Below are 27936 nucleotides of genomic sequence, written 5' to 3'. Positions count from 1 at the left end.
TAAATACTCATGTTTCACAGTGGTTTGTTATATATGGTTTATTTAATTTTTTGGGATATACATTAGGGTGGAATGAAGAAAAAAATATTCGAAATTGCCATTGTAATAGAATTTAAAATATGCCTTTATGTGAAGAAATGCAATTCCTAATTTTTTTCCCCCAAAATTCAAACTTCTTGAGGTTCCTCATCGCCCCTGAAGTTTTATGCATGAGGGGAATTCTGTTACATTACACCGCGGAGGAGGCTTTCCTATTCCCCTGAACAGGTGATTCGTTCAGTGACCTCGATGTTTTTCCCTTGTTTTCAGTATTTATTTGCAATTTTACCCCTTAACTGAGAGAGTGTATAGCAATCAAAATGATGACCAGAAGCTTTTATTGTTGTGACATTTTAGAAAATCTTAAGAAGTGGGATTCTCAGGTCTCGCTCACCTGTGGTGATGTTAAGCTTTGTTATTTGCTAACTCAACATAATATAAAGGCACAACAATCAAGAAAAAATCCAGCTATTGCAGACATTCTTGAAATTATCATGCCAAAGACAAAATATTTGGAAAACTGCTTCAATTCCTATGGTTTCTCACCAACAGATGTGCGAAATTTTCAGACTTTTACTGTAAATACAAGAATCTTCAGAAAAATATGAAAACAAGGGAAGATTCTCAAACTTTCAAGTTGAACTTGAAATCTTTTCAGTATGAAGCAAGGAAATTGTTCGACAATGCAGCATGCAAATGTGATTTTGAAGACTTTAAGTGTAACAAGTTGAGAAAGGTCCCAAATTGAGAGCGAGATTTCTTGCAATATCAAAGAAGTACACGCAAGATGGCCATAGGTCGAGTAGATGCCCTAACAACGAAGAAATTGAAAAACAATGAACAAAGAAAAATGAAAATGGTATCCCGTTTGAAGTCATCTTAAGAAGAAACAGCAGAAACTAGTTCATCAACCACTGAAAACTCATCTATACCCAATGATTTTGAGGAAAGTAATCTATATGAGCCAAAACACAGTTTACAGTTGAAGTTAGCATTTATATCTACCAGTACTGAAGCTGGTCCACCAATCGGTGCTGAAGCAAGTACTTCATTTGCTTTTGAAGTTTTACCATCATCCTCGCAGATGAGAACTAAATTACCAAATGTTGTTGCTCTTGCTTGTGATAGAACTGGTGTGTGTCTGATCAATCAGCTGCAATTATTGTGAATGCTGTGCTGGAAGATGTTGGGTTATTGACGAAAGAGAAGCCAAATATGACAATAGACCAATAATTTCAATATGAAAATTAGAAATGAATGATTATCAGAAGCAGAAATTCGTACATTCCATGTTCCGAAAATAAACTTTTCAGCTAAGCACTATTCGGAACTAATTTCATGGGATCAAGTGCGAGTGATTGAACCACCTATTATAAAAAATCAGGAAATGGACCCACAAAAATTATCTAAACCTGCTTTTCCATCTATACCAAATTTTCCGTGTCACACACAAGCAGTTGAGCGGTGCGTACGACTCGTAACTGAAGCATCTCTTGCCGTATCAGCAACAGAGAGTCGTGAAGGTTTCATTCAAGCCAGAATAAAATCAAGTAGTACTCTTCCATCATTTGAAAAAAAAAAGCTGACTATTTTGCAAAAAAGTGAAATGTAATAACAGTGTGATAACAGAGGAAGCAATAGAGGCATTCTCCTGACATATATATCATCAAACTGTTTTTTTTTAATTTGGAACATGGTTATAATTTTGTCCCCCTCCAAAAAAAAAGGGTTTATTTTCATCTACTGGTATCAATCACTATATTCGGAGTGCTTGAAAAATTATCCTTTCAACTGCCATGACAGCTGCAAATAAGCAAATATGCTTGTCAGCTATAACTTATATATAGAAGTCGAACTTGTTGAATATATAGAACTTGTTGAGTATTTCTCTGGGTTTATATATATATTCAGTTTTGTCTCATGTACTGAATAACTTTTAAATTAAGTGTTTTTCTTTTTTTAGAGAATCCTTTTTAACAATCATCAACTTCGTTTATGTTTAAAAAGATTTTTTATAATGTATACTTAGAAAAGTCTTTTTGCTCGACCTTTAGGGTCTGTGAGGAACCTCAAGATATTAAAATATTTTCCTAGATTTTGGTATAACGTCTTAAAACCTTGAAAGGCATCTTTTGAATACTAAGGCAACATCAATTTCCAAAAAAGTGAAAAAACACCCTTTTTCGTTCCACCCTAATATACATATATCTATTTTCATTCTGCATAGCACTGTACTACACCATGATGTTTTTTTTTATATGAGTATTAATGTTGTGGTTATGTGGAACAAACCAACAGGATGGTCGTTTTATTTTTGAATCTATTTTCATGATAATAGTAACTTCCAGGAACAAATTAAGCTTGTAAGTGGAAGTATCACTGTATTTTTTACACCTTTATCTGTTATATGCCTTGATGCAACATTATTTCCTTATAAAGTTTTTATTTCTTTTATACTTTTTTTAAATTTTTATTATTTTTATGTCTTTAGGGTGACAGGGGGTGAACTATTTGAAGATATAGTTGCCAGAGAATATTACAGTGAGGCAGATGCGAGGTATAGCTATATAAAATCTTTGTTGATAGTTTCAGATTGCATTTTTTCAGTCATCTACACTTTTCCAAACTCTCGTTAAATTTTTCCTTTATGCCACATGTGAAGAAAATGATTCAGCATGCACAAAATTACCTGGTACAGCGCACATTTCATGTTGTCATACTATACAGAGAAAAACATGTCAGTGCATGATTTTAAAAAAAGAATTAAAACATTGCTCTCATTTTTTTGGCATTGTGAATGAAACTCTCACTAAGAAAGTATATTCTGCAAAGGTGTACAATTTTGCATGTAAATGTTTTGACAATGACGTAGTTCTCTCTAGGTGAAATTTGTAACAAAAAGAATCATTCCTTGCATAGTTCAGAAAGATTTATTACCTCAGTTTTTGTTTTTACAAAATGGAGAAATAAAGCCATGTGAATATTTATAACTGCATATAAAGTTGACTAATTTTCAAACGCAAGTTGGCTATTCTGAATCTTTTTAGATTCATAAATTAGTTTGCTTGACCATTATGAATTACAATAGAATCTCGACTATCTGGCTCACGACTGTTCGGCCTAGTCTCTTGGTGCCATGACATCACCAAATCATCAGTTGTCACCAAACTTTGCTAAGTTTGTTGCCTAAAAAAATTGGCAAGATTTACAGAGGAATTTTCATTTTTACACAATATAATGGTTATTTACAGGGGGAAATGACATGATAAATATCTACGTAATTTATGTAACATTTATATTTTTGGACTAAATTTTCAAAACGTACCGTACAATACATAACAAACATTTACATTATGCATAAAGTACTGACCTGTACCAAGAGGTCACGAAAAGTAAATAGGAGTGGTTTTGATATTAAAATGGTGGTTTTTGATGGTATGGTAGGGGTAAAAAGTGAGCATTTATAGAACTCCAGCCCATAGGCGGAGATAGACTTGAAAGTCTGGGGGTACGCTGATAATGATGTCAATTCACAACATCAGACAACTCTACCTTTGACACTGGGGGGGGGGGGGGGGAAGCATGCTCCCCATGCCCCCTCCCCATATCTTCGCCCATGCTCCAGCCTGTCCGGCTTTTCTGTTATCTGGCCTGCCCTGCCACATTAGGCCAGATAGTTTGGATTCTACTGTATTTACTTTTTTAATATATTTAAAAAATCTTAAAAACACAAGTGAAATACGTACAGCTCATTCACTCTACATATTTAAAATAACTTTTTTTTTAAAATACTCAATATTGAGTAAAGATTTATTCTCAAAAGATATTTGAAAATGAACTTATTCGTATAAAAAAAAACTAAGTTTTGTGAGTCAAAAAAGAAAAATCAATACTTGTTTAATATTTATTGCACCACTCTATGGTTAGACACAATTAATTTGTAGTTATTAATAACTGTTTTTGTTCTTTTCAGTCACTGTATCCAACAGATACTTGAAAGTGTTCACCACTGTCACATAAACAGTATTGTGCACAGAGATTTGAAGGTAAATGAAACTGTACTTGTATGCACATAATTGGGATAGATTTGTTTTTCAATCTTAAAAGTATATTTTCATGCATATAATCCACTACTCATACGTTAAACACAAATTTCTTAGTGCTGATTATGTACCACTGTGTTTAAAATGCGGCTTTTTTATTCTGAAATGTTGGAAAAAAGATGAATATTTAAAAATTTATTAATTTGTAAAAAATAATTTTTTAACATTTATAGATGGCATGTGGCTGTGTGTAGAAAAATAATTATTAAAAATTACAATCCCCTTTAGTTCGTTAAGTAATGAAACTGTCACATGAAATTATATAGTGAATTGTTCCAATGAAATTGTTACATGCAGATTATATGCAGTTATTTTTCTTAAATTAGCAAAATTTGTGTCTGGATTATAAGCAGGAAATCACAGTAGTAATGAACATTTTGAGGCACAAGTCTCTTCTGTTTATTGACTTGAAATAGGTTCTAGCGAGCACCCAATTCACTGTTTTTCTTGTAACCTAATCACCCCACCACATTACAGCAGATCACTGAAAGGCAGTGAGCTGCATGTGTAGTGTGAGCTCACCTTAAGGGTGTTTAAGTTAAAGTTTCGTTCTTGAGCTTTTTTTGTGAGCTCTGAACAAGAGGAAAAAAATTTTCGCTGTAAGGGAATAGCTGGTTTTTCTGCATATTACTCTTATTCTGCTGTTACATACACTCAAAGCACACATTGGAGCATCTACCAATTCATTAGAAATTCCATATAGGAATGTGTATATAAGGTGCATGTAAGGTCAAGTGGTAGTAGTCGTTTTCTGCTGTTACACCAGGGCTTGACAAATGGCAAAAAAGTCTAAATGCCAAAAAAAAAAAGTTTTTAGTAACCAAACGTTTTTTGTTTTTTTCGAAAAAAACATTTCCATAATAAAATAATTTTTAAACTTCTCTGGGCATGGTGACTGCTTTTCATGTTGGTAGATACATTAATTTTAACTAAAAAGTTTTTAATTGTTCTTAGACTCTGATCCAGTATCCAGTATCCAGTATCCACACACAAAACTTCATTCTCCAATACCAATTTCCTAGTTGCCATGGTGGCAGCCTGTCGCCTTAGACTTGTAAAGCCCCGTATTACTTCACTCCTACCCTTAACTTCTTTTAAAGAAAGCCTACTTCCACATCTCCAAAAACTTCAACTAATTTTGCATTATTCTAGGTTTAATTAAATTCTATTCCATTTCCTTTAGCTTACACATATTCCTCTACAGCATAGTTTCCCAACCTTTTTTGTGCCATCGCCCCCTTCAGAAATGTTTTTCTACCATCGCCCCAATGCAATTGAACCCATAGAATCCTATGTTATACCCGTAGCTTCTACCGCCCCCCTGGAACGTTCCATCACCCCCCAAGGGGCCTTAATGCGCGCGTTGGGAGTCACTGCTCTACAGCCTAGTTTCCCAAACTTTTTGTTCCATCTCCCTCCTTCAGAAATTTTTTCTCTCATCACCCTCCACCCCCAACTTGTGGGAATCCATAGGATCCTATGTTATACCAGTAGCCTCTACCCCCCCCCCCCCAGAACATTTCATCGCCCACTTTGAGAAACACTGCTCTACAGGTTCTAAAAAATAAAAAGTTGTGATAATTTAATCTGTTATAAATTTAATACTGCAATGTTATGTTCATTACGTAGCATAAAATAATTGATTAAATATACAAATACATGTTCTGAGCAAATTTAATAACTCACATTGCCTGGAGAAATATTTCATTTATAATTAAATATAGTAATTTCTAAAATATATATTTGAGACTTCTCCATTCAAATAAGTAAACATGAAAGCATCAGTTATTGAAATTTAATGTTATAAATGTTATAAAATTTCATCGTTGTTTCTTGCCTTTCCAGCCTGAAAATTTGCTCCTCGCAAGCAAAGTCAAGGGTGCCGCTGTGAAACTGGCTGATTTTGGTTTAGCTATTGAGGTTCAAGGAGAACAGCAAGCATGGTATGGTATGTGTCATTTTTATGATTATGTGGAGGGGAATCTTTCAACTTTTTCTAATACATAAGTGATTATATTATATTATCCAAGTGATTAATGTTATAATAAATCAAATGTTCAAAATTGCGCCTTAGGTTTTGCGGGAACGCCAGGATACCTTTCTCCAGAGGTATTGAAAAAAGACCCATATGGGAAACCTGTAGATATATGGGCTTGTGGTGAGTATATAGTTCACACTAAAATATGTTTTTGCGATGTTATGTCATGCCCTTAAATATGTGAAGGTACATTCATAATGGTATTGCTATCACATGGTTTTATTTTACTTATCAAACTACCTATGTACATTTCTCTATTTTTATTTTTTCATTAATATCGCAACCATTTCAAGAAAAATTGTCTGCTGCTTTTCTATTTTAAAAATAGAGAAAATCCATTTGTTCATAAATTCTAACCTATTTCTGTGTGCAAAACAGATTTGGATAGGGAATTTTCTCTTATATGTATGTTATCAGAGCATGTATTTACTTGTGAAATCATACTTACTCATTAAGTTACCCTGCTTATAAAGTTGGTTTTGTTATGCTTCAGAGGTTTGAGGCTATACCAAGGTCTTTCTGTATACATGAAACTTTTTTGAATTGCAAGAATTGAAAATTCCAGTTAGTAATACAAATGAACTAAAATGAAGAGATAAGTGCAGTGTATTATAGCACAATAAGAAATGACAGCTGTATTGGAATGCACAGTCCCAAGATGGTGCCACTGTGGTGGTCGAGTGGTCATAGTCAGGGCCATACCTAGGGGGGAGCAGGCAGGTCTTTTGCCCCGGGCACTGACGGAAGGGGGCACCGAATGCACCCTCTAACTGCTTCTTCTACATTTGATGGGGCACAAAAATGCATTTTTGCTCTGGCTGCCAAAGTATCTGGTTTCAGTTCTGGTCATAGAGACAGACTCGCGAGGTCCTGGGTTCGAACCCCACAATGGTAGTCAGCTGAAGTTTTTTTGTGATTCCCAACTTCATGGCACAAATGCGAGCCGATCTCCCCTTTAAAAAGTCTTGCCACAGAGCAACAGACCTACAAACAGTACAAATGTAATTCAATCATAGCACATCACTCCAATAACACAATTTGAACTACCCATGAAGTTCTTGGGCCACCACACCAAGTCATACTGCTATATTTGTAATTTTTAGAGGGATTCACTCACACAGATTCATAAGAATCATATAACAAGCAGTGGTGTCTCAGCTGCTGTGGGGGTCAAATGATCATAGTGACGGACTTGCATTGTGAGGACCCGGATTTGAATCCCACTGTTGCCACAATGGTGGTCAGCTGAAGTTTGCTTTCTGTGGTTCCCAACTTTGAAGCATGAATGCGTGCTGATCTCCCCATTAAAATGTCTTGCCACAGAGAGCAACAGGCCAGCAATGATACAATCATTACACTTCGCTCATAGTTGAAAAATTTGATGGTAGATAGCAGCACTACTACACATGGCAAGCATTACACAGAAACAAACTTCCAGTCGGGTTCACAACCATGCACACCCATTCCAACATGTACCAATTCGTTAGATGTTCCGCAGAGGAATATGGACAAGGTTGCGTGTGTGGTGTAGTAGTAGTAGTGTCTCAGCAGATCGGCTGAGTTTGGCTTCAAGAGTAAATCAGGACCTCCAAATAATTTAAGATTTTTATTTGTTCTGGAATCATTTCTTTCACCAAATACTGAAAGTATTTTTCATAAATTATTTCTGTCAATAATTCTGAAATCATTTTTGTTACAGAATCTTAAAATAACATATATCCGTCACCATTTCTGAAATTAGATTTAACAGAAATTCTGAAATTATTCCTGTCACTCATTCCTAAATTATTTCCATAATTGTTTCTTTCAAAAATTCTAAAACTAAAGACCCCCAAAAAAGTGTTTTGGCCTTTCCCCCCCCCCCCCCCCCATTTGTTAAGGTGGCCCTGATAATATATCAGATGCATAGTTTTGATGGTGGAGGAATGCAAGATTCATTGGTTTTATTATTATTTTACAGTGAAAACCTGTCTTAAACTGAACAGAATATATAGGCTTGGGAATAATTAATGTTTTTTAAATCATGGGAAACCTTTTTAAGCCAGAAATGGAAGGCATACTTAGTCTATTTATAGATACAAAACCTGCTAAAACAAAGATTTTTTAACCAAGTGCAAGTTTTTGTCCTTTCGATGGGAAGGAAAGTTAAGTCGTTATGACCCCCCCTTTTGTTAGGCAAACTCATTCACTTCTTGGAAAAACGGTGAATACTTACTACCCATCTGAACTGGTTCTAGGGGTCGGGCTTGAGAGGAAACACACAGATTAACTATTCAAAATTTAGTAAGAGCTTGTTTAGCATTTCATTTATGCTGGAAATGGTGACTTTGGTTAGGAAAAACTTCAATTTCTTGGAAGAAGTTTGATAATTTTGGGAAAGTAATACACAAGAGAGGCTGAATTAGTGTTTAAAATTTAACGATAGTGTTTTGGCTACTGCAGAGGTTTTCATTCAGTGTAGAGATGGCCACCAGCAACAAGAAATGCATATTGAATTTAAACACAAAAATGAAGTTCATAGAGGCGTAAAAAAGTAAAATTTAAAAGTGTTACAAATATGTAGAACCTTTCTTTTACAAACATTATTAGTTGTCAATCTTATTGTCACTGTTTTTTTTTTAAAGTATGCAACCTCTCAGTTTTGATTTCAAATACAGTGAAACCTCGCTACAATGATACTCGATATAACGATATCCTTTACTACAATAAATCTGTCCATAACAATGTTTTTAGATTTTTAAAACCGCTATATATAAAATATATATTTTTATACTTTGCTGAAAATTGTTTTGCATTTATGTCACTTGTTTTCGTTCTTCTGGGGCATCTGATAACATCAATATTTTGCTCTAAAAATTCATGAAAAGCTAAAGTAAGTTATTGGTATTGCTACTTTCTGTGTAAGACACAAAAGTGCAATGCTGTAAACTTCTGTACAGGGGCAATGCATCTATATAAGTAAGTTTTATAAATAAACTGATCAATCACAATTATTTTATTTTTTGCAAATAAAAACATAAAAACACACTTTTACTGATCGTATTAACAATGTCTGTGTACAAAAGACGACAACAACAGCATAAATTTGATCACACATAAGGATAATGTTGCTTCTCAATACAACAATAATCCCTCTACAATGATATTTTTTCATGGTGCGCAAAATATCATTATATTGAAGTTTCACTGTATTAAAAAATTTTCATTTTTGATTAAAGTAAGTGTTCATCCTATTGCTATTCAGGGGAACGTTTTGTATTAAAGTTTAGCTATTAGCGCCTTAAATATGAAATTTTGAATGTATAGTTATTTGAAACAGCAAACATGAAAAAATTCAAAATAATAATAAGCGTGTCTCTGACATATGTTGGTTTATAGAAGTTAGATTGTTCTCAAAACATAAGTTTCGTAAATGATAGAAATAAATCATGGCACATATTTTTATGTGTACCTTTATAAAATGGAAACCTGTCTGGAATGGAAAATAATTTGTCTCCTGACCTTCCATTTTATGCAGGCTTCTCTGTATTTAAATGTGTTTTCCTGCTATTTTCTAAAAATGATTGCCAGACCACTGCAAAAGCTCTGAGCGCCACACATTGAAGACCCCTGCTTTAAATCAATAGAAATTCTGAAATTAAAAAAATAATGAAATGGAAATTTTTTTGTATAGTGCATAATGGTCAAACATGTTTTTACTCAAATCCAGTAAGTTATGCGAAGGTTCTCACTGATTGTTCATGTCGAGATATTTCATAACTATAAATTTTTTTTGCAAATCTCACTATTTTTTGTTTTTCTGTGGATGCAGGTGTCATACTTTACATTCTGCTAGTCGGTTATCCACCATTCTGGGATGAGGATCAGCATAGGTTGTATGCACAAATCAAAGCTGGTGCCTATGACGTAATTTTTTTTTCAATTTATTATTATGTTTCTTAAATACTTAATCATGGAATTGTGATGAAACAAATGAGGGAGAAACTGTAATTTTAAAAGATGAGTTTATAAATGATAGAAAAAATTCACTGTCTTAAACTGCAAGGAATTCTAAAAGTTTCTAATAAACAAGCACTTTTTGTTCATAAAAAATCAAAAGCATGTAAACAGTAAATCATTAGAATCCTATTTGTATATGTATTTCTACTGAATTATCAATGTTTTTCAAGTTAAATTTATTTTATTCATTTCCTTCAGTACCCATCTCCAGAATGGGACACGGTGACACCAGAAGCAAAGAACCTCATCAACAGCATGCTGACTGTGAATCCAGCTAAAAGGATAACAGCCTCTGAAGCATTGAAGCACCCATGGATTTGTGTAAGTGCACTCCTACTTTGTATGTTTCTGAAATACAAAAAACAAAAATTTTCTCAAGTTTCAACTTTTTGTTACTTTTAAACGGTTTTTCAATAGATATTATCTTTATTTTTGAATTTATTTTGTATGTTTTGTTGCATATATGAAGCTGTATGTAATTAGAAAATGGGCAAAAATTTCAGTTGTGATTCTTGCTTTCTGATGCATTTTTCTTTATCTCTTTGACAGCAACGAGAAAGAGTAGCATCCACCCTCCACAGGCAAGAGACTGTGGACTGTCTGAAGAAATTTAATGCAAGGCGAAAACTCAAAGTAAGTCCATTTTTTCTCCCTTTTTATTTCTATGCCTGTTCCATTAACTCAAATTAGTTCAGAAATTGCTTGGTAATTGTACTTTTCAATTAGTGTCACTATTTTCAATAATGCATGTAATGTGTTTCAAGTTTATCAAGTCTATTCCCCCCCCCCCCCCGCCCAAAAAAATCAATCTGGGCAAATCAATATAATTTTTTTTTATTGAACAAAGAACACAATAGACAAAACAGACAAATTATAAACAAAAACTTTTCCACCCAAAGGGATATAAATATCCTTCCATGGGCCATACTAATAAATTATGTACAAAATTTCTCTTAACAACATACTAAGGTACAATCTACAATAGCTGGAGACAAGTTTCATCAAATGCATTGCTTTGATATTTTATACTAGACCAGCGGTTCCCAACCGGGGGTACGTGTACCCACTGTGGTACATGAGAGGCCATTAGGGGTATGAGAAAAGAAAATAGTAATGGCGGCCACCTATCTAAAAAAGAACAAAATAATTTTTGAAAGTAGGTAGAGGTTTTTCTCTAATATTGTCAGTTGTAATATAGTGACCTTCCTATCAATAAAATCTTCTATAACAGAGGGGTTGCATCCGTTGGAAGGATCTGCCCTCCCTCCGCCCACCTGCAGCCAACCTATGATCTGGATTCGTGAACTCCTTCATCTCGGCTCACTTTTCTTTGCCATTTTAGTTTTGATTGTTGACGCATGCCAGGCTGTGCATAAATATGAAGAATTTATTCATGTTGTGTTTAACTTTCGTTGTGGGCATGTGCTTCACAATTTTTTACGTCCACTTTTCTACTAAGCACCTACTACTCACATGATTTGCGCTATAGATCAGTGGCTAAAACTGAATCTGTGTGGTAGCAGTCTAAAACACCACAATGAAATACAGTGCACCTGTAAACATGAAAACCTATTTTGAATCTTCCAAAAGTGAAAAAGTGATTCTGTCAAATCTACCAAGACCTCCTACTACATTAGCTATCATATTGTAACAGGAAAAAATCACACTATTGGTGAAAATTTAATTTCACTGTGCATCAAAGTTGCTATCAGATGCATGCTTGCAGGGGAAAGTGCTCTTACAATGAGTTTAAAACCTGTGTCAAATAACACAGTGACTCTAAGAAATACAAGTAAATGACAGGACATGTCAGTGGATGCTGAAAGCATAGTCATAAGTCACATCAAAGGTTGTGAATCTTTTTTATCCAAGTCGACGAAAGTACTGACGTTGCACAATATTCTGTGCTACTTGTAATTACTAAGTACTTGAAAGAGAGTTCAAAGTAAATCTTTTTATTTGTCACCCATTGAAGGAGTTGCACGACTGCTAAAGACTTATTTGAAGCAATTAATCATTATTTCGTTGAAAAAAGAATTCAATGGTCAAAATGTGTTGGGCTCATGACAGATGGAAGAAAATCCACGGAAGGTTGCCATTCAGGCCTTCGTGCATGTATGGCAGATGTCGTCCCCCCCCCCCCAAAATGAAATAGACTCACTGCTATATTCAGAGCCCTTCATCGAATTCATTGCCTCCAAATTTGCAAAACGTTCTTGATGAAGTGGTCGAAGTTGTCAACTTTATCAAGGTGAATTCTACCAACTACAGGTGGTTTAAATTGTTGTGTGAAGACATGGATGGCCTTCGCAACGCTTTGCTTTTGCACACTGAAGTTAAGGGTTAAGTCCTGATGCGGCTGTTCGAACTTCGGCATGAGGTAGCCCTTTTTTAGGAAGTGTTTGAAACACTTCGCGATTTCTTGTCACAAGCCGAGCTAAATTTAACAGGTAGCCACTTGGCAGGATCAAAATCCTTCTTTGCAAAATATTTTTCAGAACTGGAAATGGGTGATCAGTAGACATCTAATCCTTTCAAAGAAGAGTTTTCGAACCGGCTTCATTATTGATTCCAGAAAAGGAGAAATTGGAAAGAAATATAGCTCTCATCAGATACCTCTTTGAAGATCCTCTTCAATGGCAGAATGGAGAACCTAGTTTTTGGGCTTGCCGTGGTAACAAATACATCAAACTTACTAGAAAAGCCATAATGTTTTTGTTGCTGTTTGTTAGCTCGGAGCTTGTTGAACGGCCGTTTTCTTCATATACTTACATAGAAAATAAATGTAGAGGCAAATTAATGTAACTCCGGATTTGCGTTTGTATTTATTCTCTTTTGAGCCTAATTTTTCAAAACTTTGGAACTGTATTGTCTGTATTAAATTACAAACATCACATTAATTTTTTTCCCAATCTTTGTGTTAATTTGTTTGCTTACTTCAAAAATATAAAACTACAATGAAAAAATTTAATTTGGCATATGCCTTTTTTAGGAAAGTTTTCAGAATCTCTAATGGATGAAACAGATTGGGGGGGGGGGGGGAGAGCCTGGAGGATTTGGTTCTGGGGTACGTGGAAAGTAACTGAGCCAGCTGGGGGGTACACGGACTGAAAAAGGTTGGGATCTAGACTGATGTGCTACATATAATACAATAGATATATTTTCCTTCCTTAAATATATCATTTTCCTCCTTAAAATTTTCAAATTTATTAACCATCAAATTTCCAGAAATGTGCATCGATCGAAAGATCTAATATCAAAACTTTTTTTTTTATATCTTGTATGCATTCAACTGCTACTAGGACAATATGGGCACTATCTGTTATATAGTTGTGTTACCAAGTTTTTTTAGTTCAACACTATTTCTGAGGAGCCAATGTTGTTGATGTTACTTCAACCATAGGATTCTTCAAAAGCACAATTCATTGTTATTTTGAATTTGCAAAGTTCCTTTGCCCAAATTAACATCTTAGTTTTCATTGATAGGAAATTTTTGGACTTTTTTCCTCAGTGATGAGGAAATCATTGTCAGCGTTATCTTTTTATTTGGATCTACGGAAACAACTCGTGTACCACCTACCACTAGGTTGTCTACCATCACGGAAAAGTCACAAAATTTGAGTAAAGGTCACAGATTTTTTTATGAATCTCCAGAGATATATTATTTTTTTTATGTTTTTCCTAAAATCTAGGCTTTGGAGAAGCTGTGGCATTCAATATTTTTGCTTCTCTCTCAGGTTTCTTTTCTACTTTTTTTTTACCCTGGAGGGATGGATGGGGTGATTAGCAACTCGGAGCTGCAGCCCTGTGAGCCCCATCCTTGTGGGGGGCCGGGTGAAAAGCCCCCTCCCCCCCCCCCCCCACCAAGGAAGAAAGGTTTTTTTAATGATACATATATTTTTTGTAATTACGTCAAACTTTACCTAGCTATAGCAAACAACCATATCGTATAGTATATGCATGTGACCAAACGAGACAGTTCAAGAAAAGACAAACATCGGACTCATTCAACGATAGGATTCTTCAAAATGGTGTTGCACCGCAACATTTAGGCCAAATATAAAGGAATACCACAGTGTTTCTGAAAGTGCATCGCGGCTCCTAGTAGTGTTGTGGCAAGGTGAAAATATTAATTTGTGCAATGCCTTCTGCTTTGAAGTGGTTCTTTTATATGGGAAAATATCTGCCAAACTTTTTGGGGAGCCGCTGGTGAACCATGAGTTATGTAAATGAGGCAGCTGGCAAAAGAGAACCATTGGAATACGGTGACAAGCTTGCGATCTTAGACTGACACCAAAGCACGACGATAAATAACAATTAGCACAACGAGCAAATAACAAGCATCTAATATCGGACTTCGAAAAGAATATGTGAAATCCATCCTTTTCAGAAGGGCCCTGGGTTGGTCTAGTCGGGGCCATCGTGATTTTTTCCCTCTTACTCCAGTAAGAGGGGAAAAAATTAACATCGCAAAGACCCTGGTCTAATGCAATGTTTCTCAACCACTGGGCCCCGAGTGGTTTTTTTACCCATTTATTTCCCATCAATCATTTGTATGGTGGGCCTTCCAATTAAGAAAAAGAAATTGACCGTGCCACAGGATTCCAAAAGTTGAGAACCACATCCTGCAGTAGGCCCCTAAGCTGGAATCTTTGACGGTCCCCCATATAGTGAATTGATGGTGTGAAATAAGAAAATTGAGAATTATCTGAGGTCCCCGTGCTGGAACTGTGTCAACCCCTACTGTGCTTCCCTACTCAGGGAATGGGGCATTGACTGTCAGAATTGGAACATCAGAAGGAATATGTTTGTACCTTTACACAATGGTTCTGGCTCTCGTATATAAGAAACATTTTTTTATTTGATGTGTTTTGTCTGTGCGCTGTAATGCAATCAGTAAGGAAATGGGCTCATTCGTGCAAATTCTATTTAGACAGAGTTTTCTTCTGATGCACATCCCTGTTTGGGGATGCTCGTCAATTCCGACGGTAAACTGCAGACTTTGGCAGTGATCGCTGATCATTGAAAAAACTGTTCGATCACTTATACACCTCACTCCGTTCAACGTTGTTCGGTTTTTATTTATTTATTTTTTTTGCTCTGTTTTGAGCCCACTACTGGTATGCTTCTCAGTGCTTCGCGTCTGTTGTTGTTGCGACTTCTATAAGTTACGTCCCGCAATTCTTGCATCCATTATATGTCTCGGGTAAACTCAAAGAAAACATTGGCAAATTCTAGATTTTATCGTTTATTAATGCATAACTCCATATCATTAAATTACTTTCATTAGTTAATTCAAATTTTACAGTTAAATACAATAACCATGTTCTCGATATATGAACATAAAAGATCAAACCAATAGAACTAATCAAACAATGATATCTGGAAGATCATGATTCACATATCAGCACATCGAAGACATGGAAAACAATGAGATTAGACGTTAGCTGGCACCCCAAAGACCACTAGTATGATCTCATTACATGAAGATGATGATCGTCACTATTCATTGCAAATTCCACTGAGAACCGCAGAAGACCGATTTGTCGACGGGAAGACGTATATTATATCACAGGCAAACGTCTGACATTCGAGCCGAACCACTCCATCGTAATCAGAGCACTTCGAATATCATAGATGTATTACTGTGAGGAAAACATAACAGGAAGCCAACTACTCAGAATAGTGTATTGCGTTTCTGAAGTTGGCTACATTGAAGAGTACCAGCGCTCAAGGTTTCATGTAGTACGAGATAACCCGTACGATGAACGTGGAAGAAGGAAGTTTCAGCCAGGAGTATATTTGTAGTGGCAGAGAACAGGTTTATATATCGTCGGACCAATCGCCATACTGTTGGCGCATGGAGAAATCGATGACGTCACTCGATGAATTTGCATATGGAGATGTGGCTTGCAATTATCGGATCACTATAATTTTTCATGGGTGGCAACAGACTCAACAAGATGAAGGAAGTTGATCAGGCTTCTCCCATTGTTTACATGTCTATGACAATTTGAGATCGTGGAATTATTGTAATGACGGAACGGAAGCCCGCGGGTACCTCTGCCCGTGAGACAAGGTATTTAAAAATAGTGAATACATTTCATATAATATATATATACAGTCAAATATCGCAATATTAAACATAAATAAAAATTATATAAACACAAATCTTGTGACTCGATCGGGCCTTCTCCCAGGGGTCCACTTTATGTTAAGGTTACTGGAAACTGGTTAATTGAACACTAGCCCTTAGTGTTAGGGCTAGTGTTCGATGGTGATGTAGTTCTTAGGGGTGATATGTTACATTGTGCACACAGCTTAATATAGATCAATGGTGGGGTTCAATAGTTTTGTATTCGCAGGACGCGTTTTGAACATGCCCGTAGAGCTTTTTTTGGAAAGTTTCAGTGTGGGTGGCAAAGGAACTCCAATATGGCGAAAACGGTGGGGACGGGGAGTCTATGGTTGTTATTTACGACCTCGCGAAGTTGATTGAATTCAGCAAATTTTTTGCCATTTTTGACCCCCCCCCCTTCCCCCCGGCAGCAACATTTTTTCAGCACTGCCCCCTTCCTCCTAACGCATACTGGTGGGATCAGAAACGTACGCTGGAGGGGGGGCATAGGGGACTCGTGCGCTTCCCCCCCCCCACCCCCAGACGAAAAAAAATATTTTTTTTATGTGAAACACATTTTTAAAAAAAATCAAAATTTCAAAAGAAAATACCTTTATGGGTTATTATCAATTTCTGTTAATTTCAATGCTATTTGAAGGGTAGGAACTCAAAATTTCTCTTTAACAAATTCATTGCAACCCACCCTTTAAGCCATATGGTAAACCCTTGACCCACTGACCAAATGTGGCCTTGTGTGTTATCTGATGCGGCCTGCCCTCCTCAAACCTTATTTTGTAAAAATGAACAAAGCGGCACATTTACAGATCTCTTAAATGACCCGTGGCAACTTTTCAGATCACTAAAGTAAGCCTCAAAGACCACTTTCACATTCAAAGATAACTTAAGTAACCCGCGACACAGTTCCAGAAGACTTAAATGATCCGTAGCACATTTAGAGATTCCTTGAGTGATATGTGGCGCAGTTTTAGAGCACTTAAGCAGGCCCCAGTACGGTTCTACATCACCCGCGGAACATTTCCTGTTACTTAAGTGATCCGTGGCATAATTACGGATTACTTGAGTGATGCATTGCGCAGTTTCACGGCACTTAAGCGGCCCGGACACATTTCCTGAGCACTTGAAGGATATGTGAAACATTTAGAGGTCGCTGAAGTGGCTCTGTGAGAGATTTATTATTAGGGAAAATGTTAGTTCAGGTGCCCACAAACTAGCAAAAGATTTTTCCAGTTTTTTGCGCACCGAATAAGATGCCATCAATAATATTTCATATTTTCATAAAGGGTGGTTGATAACATAAGCATCATCCAAACCCCCTCTCCCCCTTGTCATCAAAAGTCAGCAAATTGGAAATCCCCCCCCCCCCCATCGATGCTGACATAACACTTAAATGACCCCCATAGGCAAAAGAGCAGAAAGTGGACATTTGTTTCCCCCCCCCCCATACTACCTATATCTGCTTATGCTTTTGTAGGATGTGGGAGGGGTTTATGTGGCTTGAGCTCTTAGGGTCCAGTTCCTATGAGGTGTTATCTTTAAATTTAAACGCTTTTACAAATTTAAGAAAAAAGTGAGTTTTTTTTTTTTTTTGTGATTGAAGGAATTGCCCCCCCCCCCCATCCCATCGTTGTGAACTCAACATTCAGCACTGAGAGGCTTCATGCCAAAGTTGATATGTCTGTGTGTATATATATACATTGACATCTTCATCATTTTCTGCGTAAAAGTTTTGAAGGATTAAAATAATTGATTTCTTATCAAATGTTTTTTATTCTGTAAATTCACTCATGTTTCCCCTTTCATTAAGACCCCTTATTTTATTAACCCAAACCCCTCTTGGTGGTCGCTACTCACAGTTTGAAACCACTAATATAAGAAAATAGTCCATGGTTCATTTTGTCAAATGAGAAAGGGTCACAGAAAAGTCATCAAAAGTCACAGAATTTTCCTTTTGATATTTGGTAGACACCCTGACCACAGTGTATGGCACGAGATCAGTGTCATTTAACTGAGTTTTAGAGAGACAAGTGTCAAATCATCTGGATTCCATTCTACAGTTGGCCCCTGTATTCTTAGGGGTTACGTTCCGGGGATGACTGCGAATACGGAAATCCGCAAATAACTGAAACCATAGTTTTTTCTTGCATATCTCGTTTATTGAACATCTTAAAAAAGAGTAGGGTGACGTGCAGAGGTAGAAAAGAATGTAAAAGAGGGTGCAGCGATTGTTGGTGATGTTTTCTGAAAGAACATTGTGATTTTTCTGTTTGCCGTTTCTTCTCTTCATATCATCAAATATGTTGGAGTATGTTGACAAGGCTTCCTCTACTAATTTTTCTACATGTGTAGAACGTAAAATAGAGGAATCTATGTTATGAAAATAATCTATTGCTGATTTGAGCTTGCGAAACCCTTCCGCTATGTTACTTGTGGTGAACTTGTCTTCTACTTCTTTATCTTGATCTTCATCTGGTACCGCTTCAGTTTCAGAACCAGTCAGTTGCATTAATTCCTCCCTGGTGAATCTATTATCAAAAGAAATTTGAATAGCATGTATTCATTAACAAGGTACCTCCTGACTTCCGGAACGAAACACTGTTTAAACCAATCCAGGGAAAGGGTTTTCTTATTCTAAGCTTTTTATTGTTCGTCCAAAATATTGGGAGCTTTGGCTTATTCTTTCCTTCAATGCTCACGGATTCGCAGATTTGAGCATGATGGTGGGCTTTATCGTGCTACCCATACGCATTTGTGCAAAACAACACATAGTAAGTCCATCTCTACTTGCCTCAAAATCAGGAGCTCGCTTTTCTTCTCTTGCTTAACTTCTTTGCAGCATTTTCTTCCAAAATAGTGTAGTTTCGTGGGCGTTAAACACCTGCTGAGGTGCATAACCCTTCTCTTCAATAATTTTCTACAAAGGAAATTTTCTAGCTGCCTCCTGGTCGGCAGAGGCTTGATCGCCAGTGATTTTTACATTGTGTGATCCGAATCGTTTCTTAAACCTATGAAACCAACCTTTACTTGCAAAAATTCTTATGAAATAGATGTTTCACTAGCCCTTTTCTTATGGAAGAGTTGAATTTTTTGCCTTTTGTGTTAAAATATTACAATTAATTGGAATACTTCTTTGTATCAGTCTTGTACCCACAAAAACAACATTTTCTGTACGAGAAACATGGATCCCGTAGGCGCTGCAAAGTTTTGACTGCCATGGGTGCAGCTACAGCTACGGCTGAACGAATTTCAGATTCCTTTTTCTTGATTGATCTCACCGTAGATTCGTTGATTCCGTAATGGCGGACCACAGCAGGTATTGACTTACTTTCACCAAGCATAGTTAGTGTATCCAATTTTTCTCATGAAGTTTTCACTTTTATTTACCTTTTCAAATCATTATCAATAGCACTAGAAGAATGAGCCATCCTAAATAAGCACAACTCAAATTTTGTAAACAAAACATGTCAATGACGATTGCTGAGTGTTGTCAAAAAAAAAAAAATTCAATAAAGGAAAAAAAAACGTGAATACGGAAATCGCGAATACGGGGGGGCCGACTGTATTTCTCTGCAGTTTAAAAACCAAAAAAATTTGCTGTTATATTAGAGTTGTTGAATTTCAGAGATTTTGTTTTAGAATATGCCCACATTCTCAATAAGTACACTTTTTCCCTTTCAGCACAATTTAACAGATATAATTCAGTGCATCGTGGTTGTTGCAATGGTTTTTCCCCATTTATACAAATACAAATACAACGCCACAACAGGCAAATTGCCCAACGAGGTGGCTGACTTAAGACATCATGGATCCCCGAGCCCCTACCTACTACTGCTACACCACATATGCACCTCCCCCCCCCCCCCCGCGGCACCCCCCAACGAATCGGTACATGCTGGAATGTGCGTGTGTACGTGTAGTGTAACCTGACGTAAAGTTTTGTTTCTGTGTAATGCTTGTTATGTGTAGTGCTGTCATCTACCCCCAGTTTTACTAACTATGAGTGAAGTGTTATGGTTGAATGATTTACCGTTGTAGGACTGTTGCTCTCTGTGGCGAGACTTTTTAACGGGGAGATCGGCTCGCATTTGCGCCTTGAAGTTGGGAACCACAGAAAACCAACTTCAGCCGACCACCACTGTGGGGTTCGAACCCGGATCCTCGCATCACGAGTCCGGCACTATAACCACTCGACCACCACAGCGGCAAATTATTGGAAAATAAATTATCAGAATTTTTTATTATCTACGTAATCTCTCTCTCTCTCTCTCTTGTGCAAAGAAAATGTGATTGTAATCACTTTGGTTCTTTTTCAAAGTTTTGCTCCTTTTCACCATATGGCCAATATAGGGCCATTCTTTCGTAATATCCTGAAGGGCCTTTAAGAGTGTGCTCAAAAATAGTCTTTGTGCTCTGTGACATTAAGAAAAATCAGTTCTGTAAGTATCTTTATGATCCACATGTCTATTTGAATGTACATTTCATTTATTTTGAACATTCGCTATAATTACAGTAGCGATATAACGATAGTTGTCTGGGGTAGTGACTTCATTTCAATTCTTACTCAAATAAAAAAGCTCCAAAAAAGAGCAATAAAACTCTTAACAAATGACTTTTCAACCCTTTTAGAACAACTTTTTCAAAATCTTGGAATCCTTCCTCTACGGCAGCTTAACTTTTAGAAATGCACTTTAATTATTTATAAACACCAATTTGCTTTCCCTTTAAACAGTTCTCAATTCTCTAATAGGTTAAATAATATATATTCAAAAGCAGTCATTCACAAAACACTTTTGAAGAAGCATTTTGCTTACCTCATCCCAATTTTGCAACTCTTTATACCACCTAATATTCTTAACATTAATTTATCACCCTTCAAACAACAGATGAAGCAATATCTGTTTTTAATCAGTGACATCGAGAGTTTCTTTTGATTTGTTCTACACACCTTATTAAGCTAAATTATAAACAATTTGATCTTATACATTGTAACAGTAATATTGATTTTTATCATTCTTACTAATCTGAAATTCATACAATGTGTGTATATTTCATGTAATTGCACTTAAACCTTTTAACAAAAATACCATGATTCATGTGAAGGTATTGTATATACATTTGACTTTGTTCTAATCTAAACACGATTGAAACATTTATAAAGAATATGATAAACGTGTAGGTGGTTAATTGAGAAGCTATCCACACTTATAATAAGACAACCATAAATATTTTTTATGGGTGTTGTATTAAATTTTATCATTACAGTGAAGCCTATATAAAACGGAGGCCACAACAGGCAAAATGCCCAACAAGGTGGCTGAAAAAAAGATGCCCATAACAAGGATGGATGTCATATATTACTAAAATACAGCAACCCAATTAAAAATGCAATCAAAAAAATTATGAACAATATATATACATGACAAATATTATACAATGCCCATAATGTATTTATGGTTGTCTTATCTAAGTATGGATAGCTTCTCAATTTACCCTAATATGTTTATCATATTTATTTTCAAATGTGTCAATTGTGTTAGAATTTACTACCCCTGGGGGGGTAAGCTATTCCATTTATTAACAACCCTATTAGAGAAAAATTCCCTGCAACAACATAACCAAGAATTGTGCCTTACCAATCGATACTGGTGTCCCCTTGTAAAAGCGGTCGATTGACGGTGTACTAATAATTCATGGTCCATCCTAACTATTCCGTTGAAAATTTTGAACGCTTTGATCATATCTCCCGGCACCTACGTTCATTCAATGCAAACATATTTAAAAAATGAAGTCTCTTCATAACCCAAGTCCCGTGTGCCAATAAGGACACACGTAACTCTTCTCTGCACCCCCCCCCCCCCTTCAACCAAGTCTATGTCCCTCTGTAGGAATGGTCTCCAAAACCTTACAGCATATCCCAGTCCAGGAAGAACCAAAGCTTGGAAAAGCGGAGGAATGACTTTTGGAGAACACGAAGAGACCTTTTTGAAAATGAAACCAAGCATTCTATTCGTTTTTTTGTCTACTGCTGAACAATGTTCGAAAAACCTAAGCTGCTCATCAATGAGAATTCCCAAATCAGTCATCCTAGTTGCATCTGGGATTGACACCATTTGACTCGTAAGAGAAATGTGGGTTCGAACCAAAATGAGCGATCATGCACTTTTCAACGCTAAACTTCATGCTCCATTCAGTTGCCCATGTTCCAATCTTGTTCAATTGGGTCTGCAGCAACTCCCTATCGCTTTGATTCCCAACTACCCCAATTAGCTTTACATCATCTGCGAATTTGCTAACAATCCCATCAAGTTTATCGATAAAAAGTGAAAAAGTATGGTGCCCAGGACACTTACTTGAGGAACTCTATTGATCCTGTCTAATCAGAGAATTTCCTGTTCACCATAACCCGTTGTGATCTATCTCTCAACCACGATTCTATCCAATTCAGCAAGTTTTCCCCAATCCCAATCTCGTGTAAATACTTCAAGAGTTTACCATGTTAGGCCCGATCAAATGTTTTCTGGAAATCAAGGTAAACATCTACATTTCTGCCCTTACCCAAAGCCTTAGTCATGTGATCATAGAAGCAAAGGAGGTTAGTCACACATGACTTCCCCCTTCCTGAACCTATGCTGATTATCTGACAATACAATATTCTCTTCTATCCACTTCACCAACTGCCTTTTGATAATAATTTCTAAAATTTTCGAGAGGAAGCTCGTCAAACTCACTGGACGATAATTGGACACTGCTTCTCTACTACCCTTTTTAAATATTGGAACAACATTAGCAAGTTTCTAATCCCTTAGGACGATACCCTCAGCAACACTACTCCTGTATATCTGTGCGGCTGGCCCTAACAATTCATTAGCACATTCCCTGAGGACCCTAGGATTAGATATCATCCGGTCTTGGTACTTTACTCGCACATACATTTTTTAGAAGATTTAGGACCTCCACATCTTTCACTTGAATATCATTGAGGATTTTATTACTCCATATAACACCCGTACATTGAATATTGTATTCTCTATTAAAAACCAATTCGAAAAAGTTATTGAAAGCACTACACATGCCGACATTGCTCTCTACCCTAGACCCTCCTATCGAGGGGGGGGGGCTACTGTCCCCTTATATCCATTATTGGCATATCTAAAAAATGATTTTGGGTTGCGGCCAATGTTGTCTGCCAACCTAGACTCAACTTCCTTTTTACTATCCCTTATCGCTTTCTTCAACGCCTTTCTTTTATCAGTAAACAATGACAGATCACCTTGTCCACTTTTATACTCTGTTAATGCTCATTTCTTTTCAAGATAAAGGTTACGCACGCTATCCGTGAACCATAGGGTCGTTATGTACAAACACGCTTTTTTCAAACAATGGGAATAATGTTGTGCAAAACAGAGGCAGCTTCGTACTAAATTCTTTTCATTAACTTACCACCCGACTGATTCCAACCATTCTTTGAACACTTCCATTAACTCTCCTCTTAAAACATCAAAGTTAGTTCTCCGAAAACAAGGAATCAGTCTGTATCAAACTTACCCTAAGAAAACCTACAGAGAAAACTGACGACACGATCACTGGCAGAAAACTCGTGCCCCACTGAAACATGTTCAATAAGATCCTCGGAACTAGTAAGAACTGAATTCGAAATAGCAGTACCCCTAGGGGCTTCTGATACATGCTGATGCAAAAAAATTATCAAGCATCAGGATCTCCATAAGTTCAGGTTTGCTGTTTCAAATAACTATACATTTAAAATTTCATATTTAAGGCGCTACTAGCTAAACTTTAATATAAAACATTCTCCTGAATAGCAATAGGATGAACACTTACTTTAATCAAAAATGAACATTTTTTAATACAGTGAAACCTCAATATAATGATATTTTGCGCACCATGAAGAAATATCATTGTAGAGGGATTATTGTTGTATCGAGAAGCAACATTATCCTTACGTGTGATCAAATTTATGCTGTTGTTGTTGTCTTTTGTACAGAGACATTGTTAATACCATCAGTAAAAGTGTGCTTTTATGTTTTTATTTGCAAAAAATAAAATAATTGTGATTGATCAGTTTATTTATAAAACTTACTTATATAGATGCATTGCCCCTGTACAGAAGTTTACAGTATTGCACTTTTATTGGTATTGCTACTTTCTGTGTAAGACACAAAAAGTAGCAATACCAATAACTTACTTTAGCCTTTCATGAATTTTTAGAGTAAAATATTGATGTTATCAGATGCCCCAGAAGAACGAAACACTATCGTTAAATTTTAAACAATAATTCAGCCTCTCTTGTGTATTACTTTCCCAAAATTATCAAACTTTTTCCAAGAAATTGGAGTTTTTCCTAACCAAAGTCACCATTTCCAGCATAAATGAAATGCTAAACAAGCTCTTACTAAATTTTGAATAGTTAATCTGTGTGCTTCCTCTCAAGCCCGACCCCTAGAACCAGTTCAGATGGGTAGTAAGTATTCACCGTTTTTCCAAGAAGTGAATGAGTTTGCCTAACAAAAGGGAGGATCAGAACGACTTAACTTTCCTCCCATCGAAAGGACAAAAACCTACACTTGGCCAAAAATTCTTTCCATTTTGACAGGTTTTGTATCTACAAATTTACTTCCCTTTTGTTTCTGCACTAGACAGTTTCCGTCTTAAAAAGGTTTCCTATGATTGAATAAGCATTAATTATTCATAAGAGTATATATTTGTTCTGTTTAAGACTGGTTTCTGTCTCATACAGTGTTTGTCTTAGACAGGTTTCACTGTATATAGTTTTTATAATCACATTTTTAATTAGGGGTTGTTGAGTTTTAGAAATATATCACGTCCGTATTTGTTACAGGCATCTTTTTCTCAGTCACCTCGTTGGGCATTTTTTCTGTTGTGGCCTTGTATTTGTGATGTTAACCGCTACATTAACTTTTTTTTCCTTTTGAAACTTTTTTTTCTTTTTTACGTTTTGGTTGGCATTTTGTTCATTAATATGTACTTATGTTAGTTTTTACTCCTTGTAAACTTGCAATGTGTCATCGAATATGAATTTGTAGATGTCTTGGTGGATTTTTTCTCATCTTGAATAAGAAGAATATGAGGAAAAGATAAATGAAATCTCAATATATATATATATACTTAAAAAGAAATTATTTGAAGAAAAAAATGAATACAAGGTGGAAATTTATTAGAATGAAATAAAACCTATGCTATGCAGTAGGTTGTCATCAGGGAGAATGCATGGTTCGAAAAGAGTAGGTGTTTCTGAAGGGTGGCTGTGCCTGATTGCATTAAAAATGCCAACATTCTTCATTCCTCTTGATTTTGTTCCTACTATATATATAAGTGAAAAATTTGAGCAAAGACAAAAAGAGACGAACAAAAAAAGAATTAATGGAACAGTGAAGAGGTCTTTCTCAAGGGGCATCTCACCCCCACATTGTCCCGAAAAGCAAAAAATGTTTCTGATGGTGAGAAAAAAAATGGACATTATTTTACATCCATTCCCTCCAAATTTTTTGCAAAACAGGCTTTTTAATTCCAAAAACATGAGAAAAATGAAAATAGCAAAATTGAGAAATACAAAAATGAAATCAGCTAGAAAAACATGTAAAAAACATCATTTGATATAAAATAACAAAATTTTGTGACACTACCATATGAAATGTGTACCATTAAATGTAAAGAGAATATGACATATTTATATTAAACATCCTACCTGAAATTAAACTTTTCTAGATGGAAGTATCAGAAAAGCATGAGGACTTGAAGGAATCAACTAGGAGTAGAGGCTTTAAGTCCAATCCTCACCTTCTCGTGGTGTAGCCTGTTAGTAGCCATGCTCAACATGTGGTGGACAGATGTGGATGGGCTTCCTCCAACCAGCACTGGCCAGCTTGGAGGATTACAACCAAAAACCCTCTAAAAAAGAAATATGAACTCTGTCAATAAACTAAGGTCCTCAGTCCCCAGCAGTCTGAGTGTCCCTCCGCAACCAGCAAGACATGAAGACAGAGGGTGCTAAGAATCTCTAGGTTGGACTAGGCTGCCATAAGATGACCTTGGCCACGGGTAACAAACAATCTCTTTCTTCAAAGAATCGCTTGCAGGAGTTGGAAGAAGAACTGGAAAGAATAAATTGGGACATCTTAGGCATCTGTGAAATAAGAAGAAAAGAAGAGGAGAAAATCAAACATGCCAGTGGGCGTATTTTACTACAGAGGAACCGATAATGGAAGAACCAGTGGAGTAGGATTTCTCATTCATAAAATTAATAAAAAATCATAAGTGGAAAAATCACATAGTTGAGTTAGATAGTACATCTGATAGAGTTGCAAAGCTGGTTATGCAAATATCAAGCAGATACCGATTATAAAAGTCTATGCGCCAACAACAAGCTATTCTGAGGAAGAAGTAGAAGACTTTTATGAAGAACTAGACGAGTTGCATAGTAAAGGAAACCATATCAAAATAGTAATGGGTGACTTCAATGCCAGAATTGGAGAGAGAAGAAATGGTGAAAGCTCAGTTGAAAGTCATAGTTACAGTGTATGAAACGCAGAGGAAACCAACTCGTCGAATTTGCAGAGAGCAAACAGTTATGCATCATGAATTCATTTTTTAAGAAGAAACCCCAAAGAAAGTGCACCTGGAGAAGCCCAACTGGAACAACTAGTGAGATCGACTACATCCTATCTAATAAGAAGCATATGATTCAAGAATGCAGTGTTCTCAACAAATTCAATGCAGGAAGTGATCATTGACTGGTTAGATGTAGAATAAGGATTAACACTAGAACGAAAAGAGTGAAACTTGTCAAAAATAGAAAAACTGTCATTGGTATGGTAAAGCTTCAAGAGCATCGATATAAATTCCAGTTAGAGATGAAGAACCGATTTGATCTGCTATATAACACCACTGAGGATGAACAAGATGTCACCACAATGAACAAAACTTTAACCACTACCCTAAAAAAAGTCACTAAAGAAAAAGAAATCAAACCGGTGAAGAAAATAACAGAAGAAACAAAGAGACTTACGAAAGTCCTGAGAGAATTTCCGATTAAGAAGAACGACCCTAAATCAAAAGTTGAATATGCGGAGTCCCATGCCATTGTGTCTGAAAAGAAAAGTTTTTAACCAATGTGTGCTACCAGCACTGACTTATGGAGCTGAAACATGGACACACACAAGCAAAACGATACAAAGGCTACAGAAAGGAGCATAGAAAGATATATGCTAGGCATCACAAGGAGAGATAGAATCTTTGAATAACAAACCACACAAGGGTGTATGATATCATGGAAAGAATTGGACGTTTAAAATGGAAATGGGCTGGACATATTGCAAGAAGACAGCACAACAGATGGACCACAAGTATTCTAGTTTGGTACCCCCGTTGTGTATTCGTCCAAGAAGGCGTCCCCATGCAAGATGGATTGACGAGATCAGGAAAGTGGCAGGAGTCAATTGGATGGCTAAAGCATCAGAACAGAATGGAAAAATTTAGGAGACCTTCATCCAGCAGTGGATTGAAAATGGTTGATGATGATAATGATATACAGGGTGCAAAGCAAACGGAGTATGGCATTTTACTGGTGATTTGTTAATCCTAGA

The 27936-nt window shown here is 36.3% G+C and overlaps 1 protein-coding gene across 5 annotated transcripts in view; it reads left to right on the top strand.

Moving 5' to 3' along the window:
- The window catches only part of CaMKII (Calcium/calmodulin-dependent protein kinase II), a 159281-nt gene that overhangs the window by 61918 nt on the left and 69427 nt on the right, over positions 1–27936 (top strand). For all 5 annotated transcript variants that reach the window (XM_089242216.1, XM_089242209.1, XM_089242195.1 and 2 more), the window contains exons 5-11: positions 2531–2596; positions 4013–4085; positions 5988–6090; positions 6217–6300; positions 9992–10086; positions 10378–10500; positions 10729–10812. In XM_089242216.1, the coding sequence (XP_089098342.1) occupies positions 2531–2596; positions 4013–4085; positions 5988–6090; positions 6217–6300; positions 9992–10086; positions 10378–10500; positions 10729–10812 (628 nt within the window). The remainder of the gene's footprint in view (positions 1–2530; positions 2597–4012; positions 4086–5987; positions 6091–6216; positions 6301–9991; positions 10087–10377; positions 10501–10728; positions 10813–27936) is intronic.

The sequence above is a fragment of the Pholcus phalangioides genome, unplaced genomic scaffold (assembly GCF_987345545.1).
Source record: "Pholcus phalangioides strain wild (caught in Gottingen) unplaced genomic scaffold, Ppha-v1.0 ptg000003l_1, whole genome shotgun sequence".
NCBI lineage: Eukaryota > Metazoa > Arthropoda > Arachnida > Araneae > Pholcidae > Pholcus > Pholcus phalangioides.
Note: the sequence above shows the minus strand (reverse complement) of the source record. Positions and strands in the feature narration are given on the sequence as shown.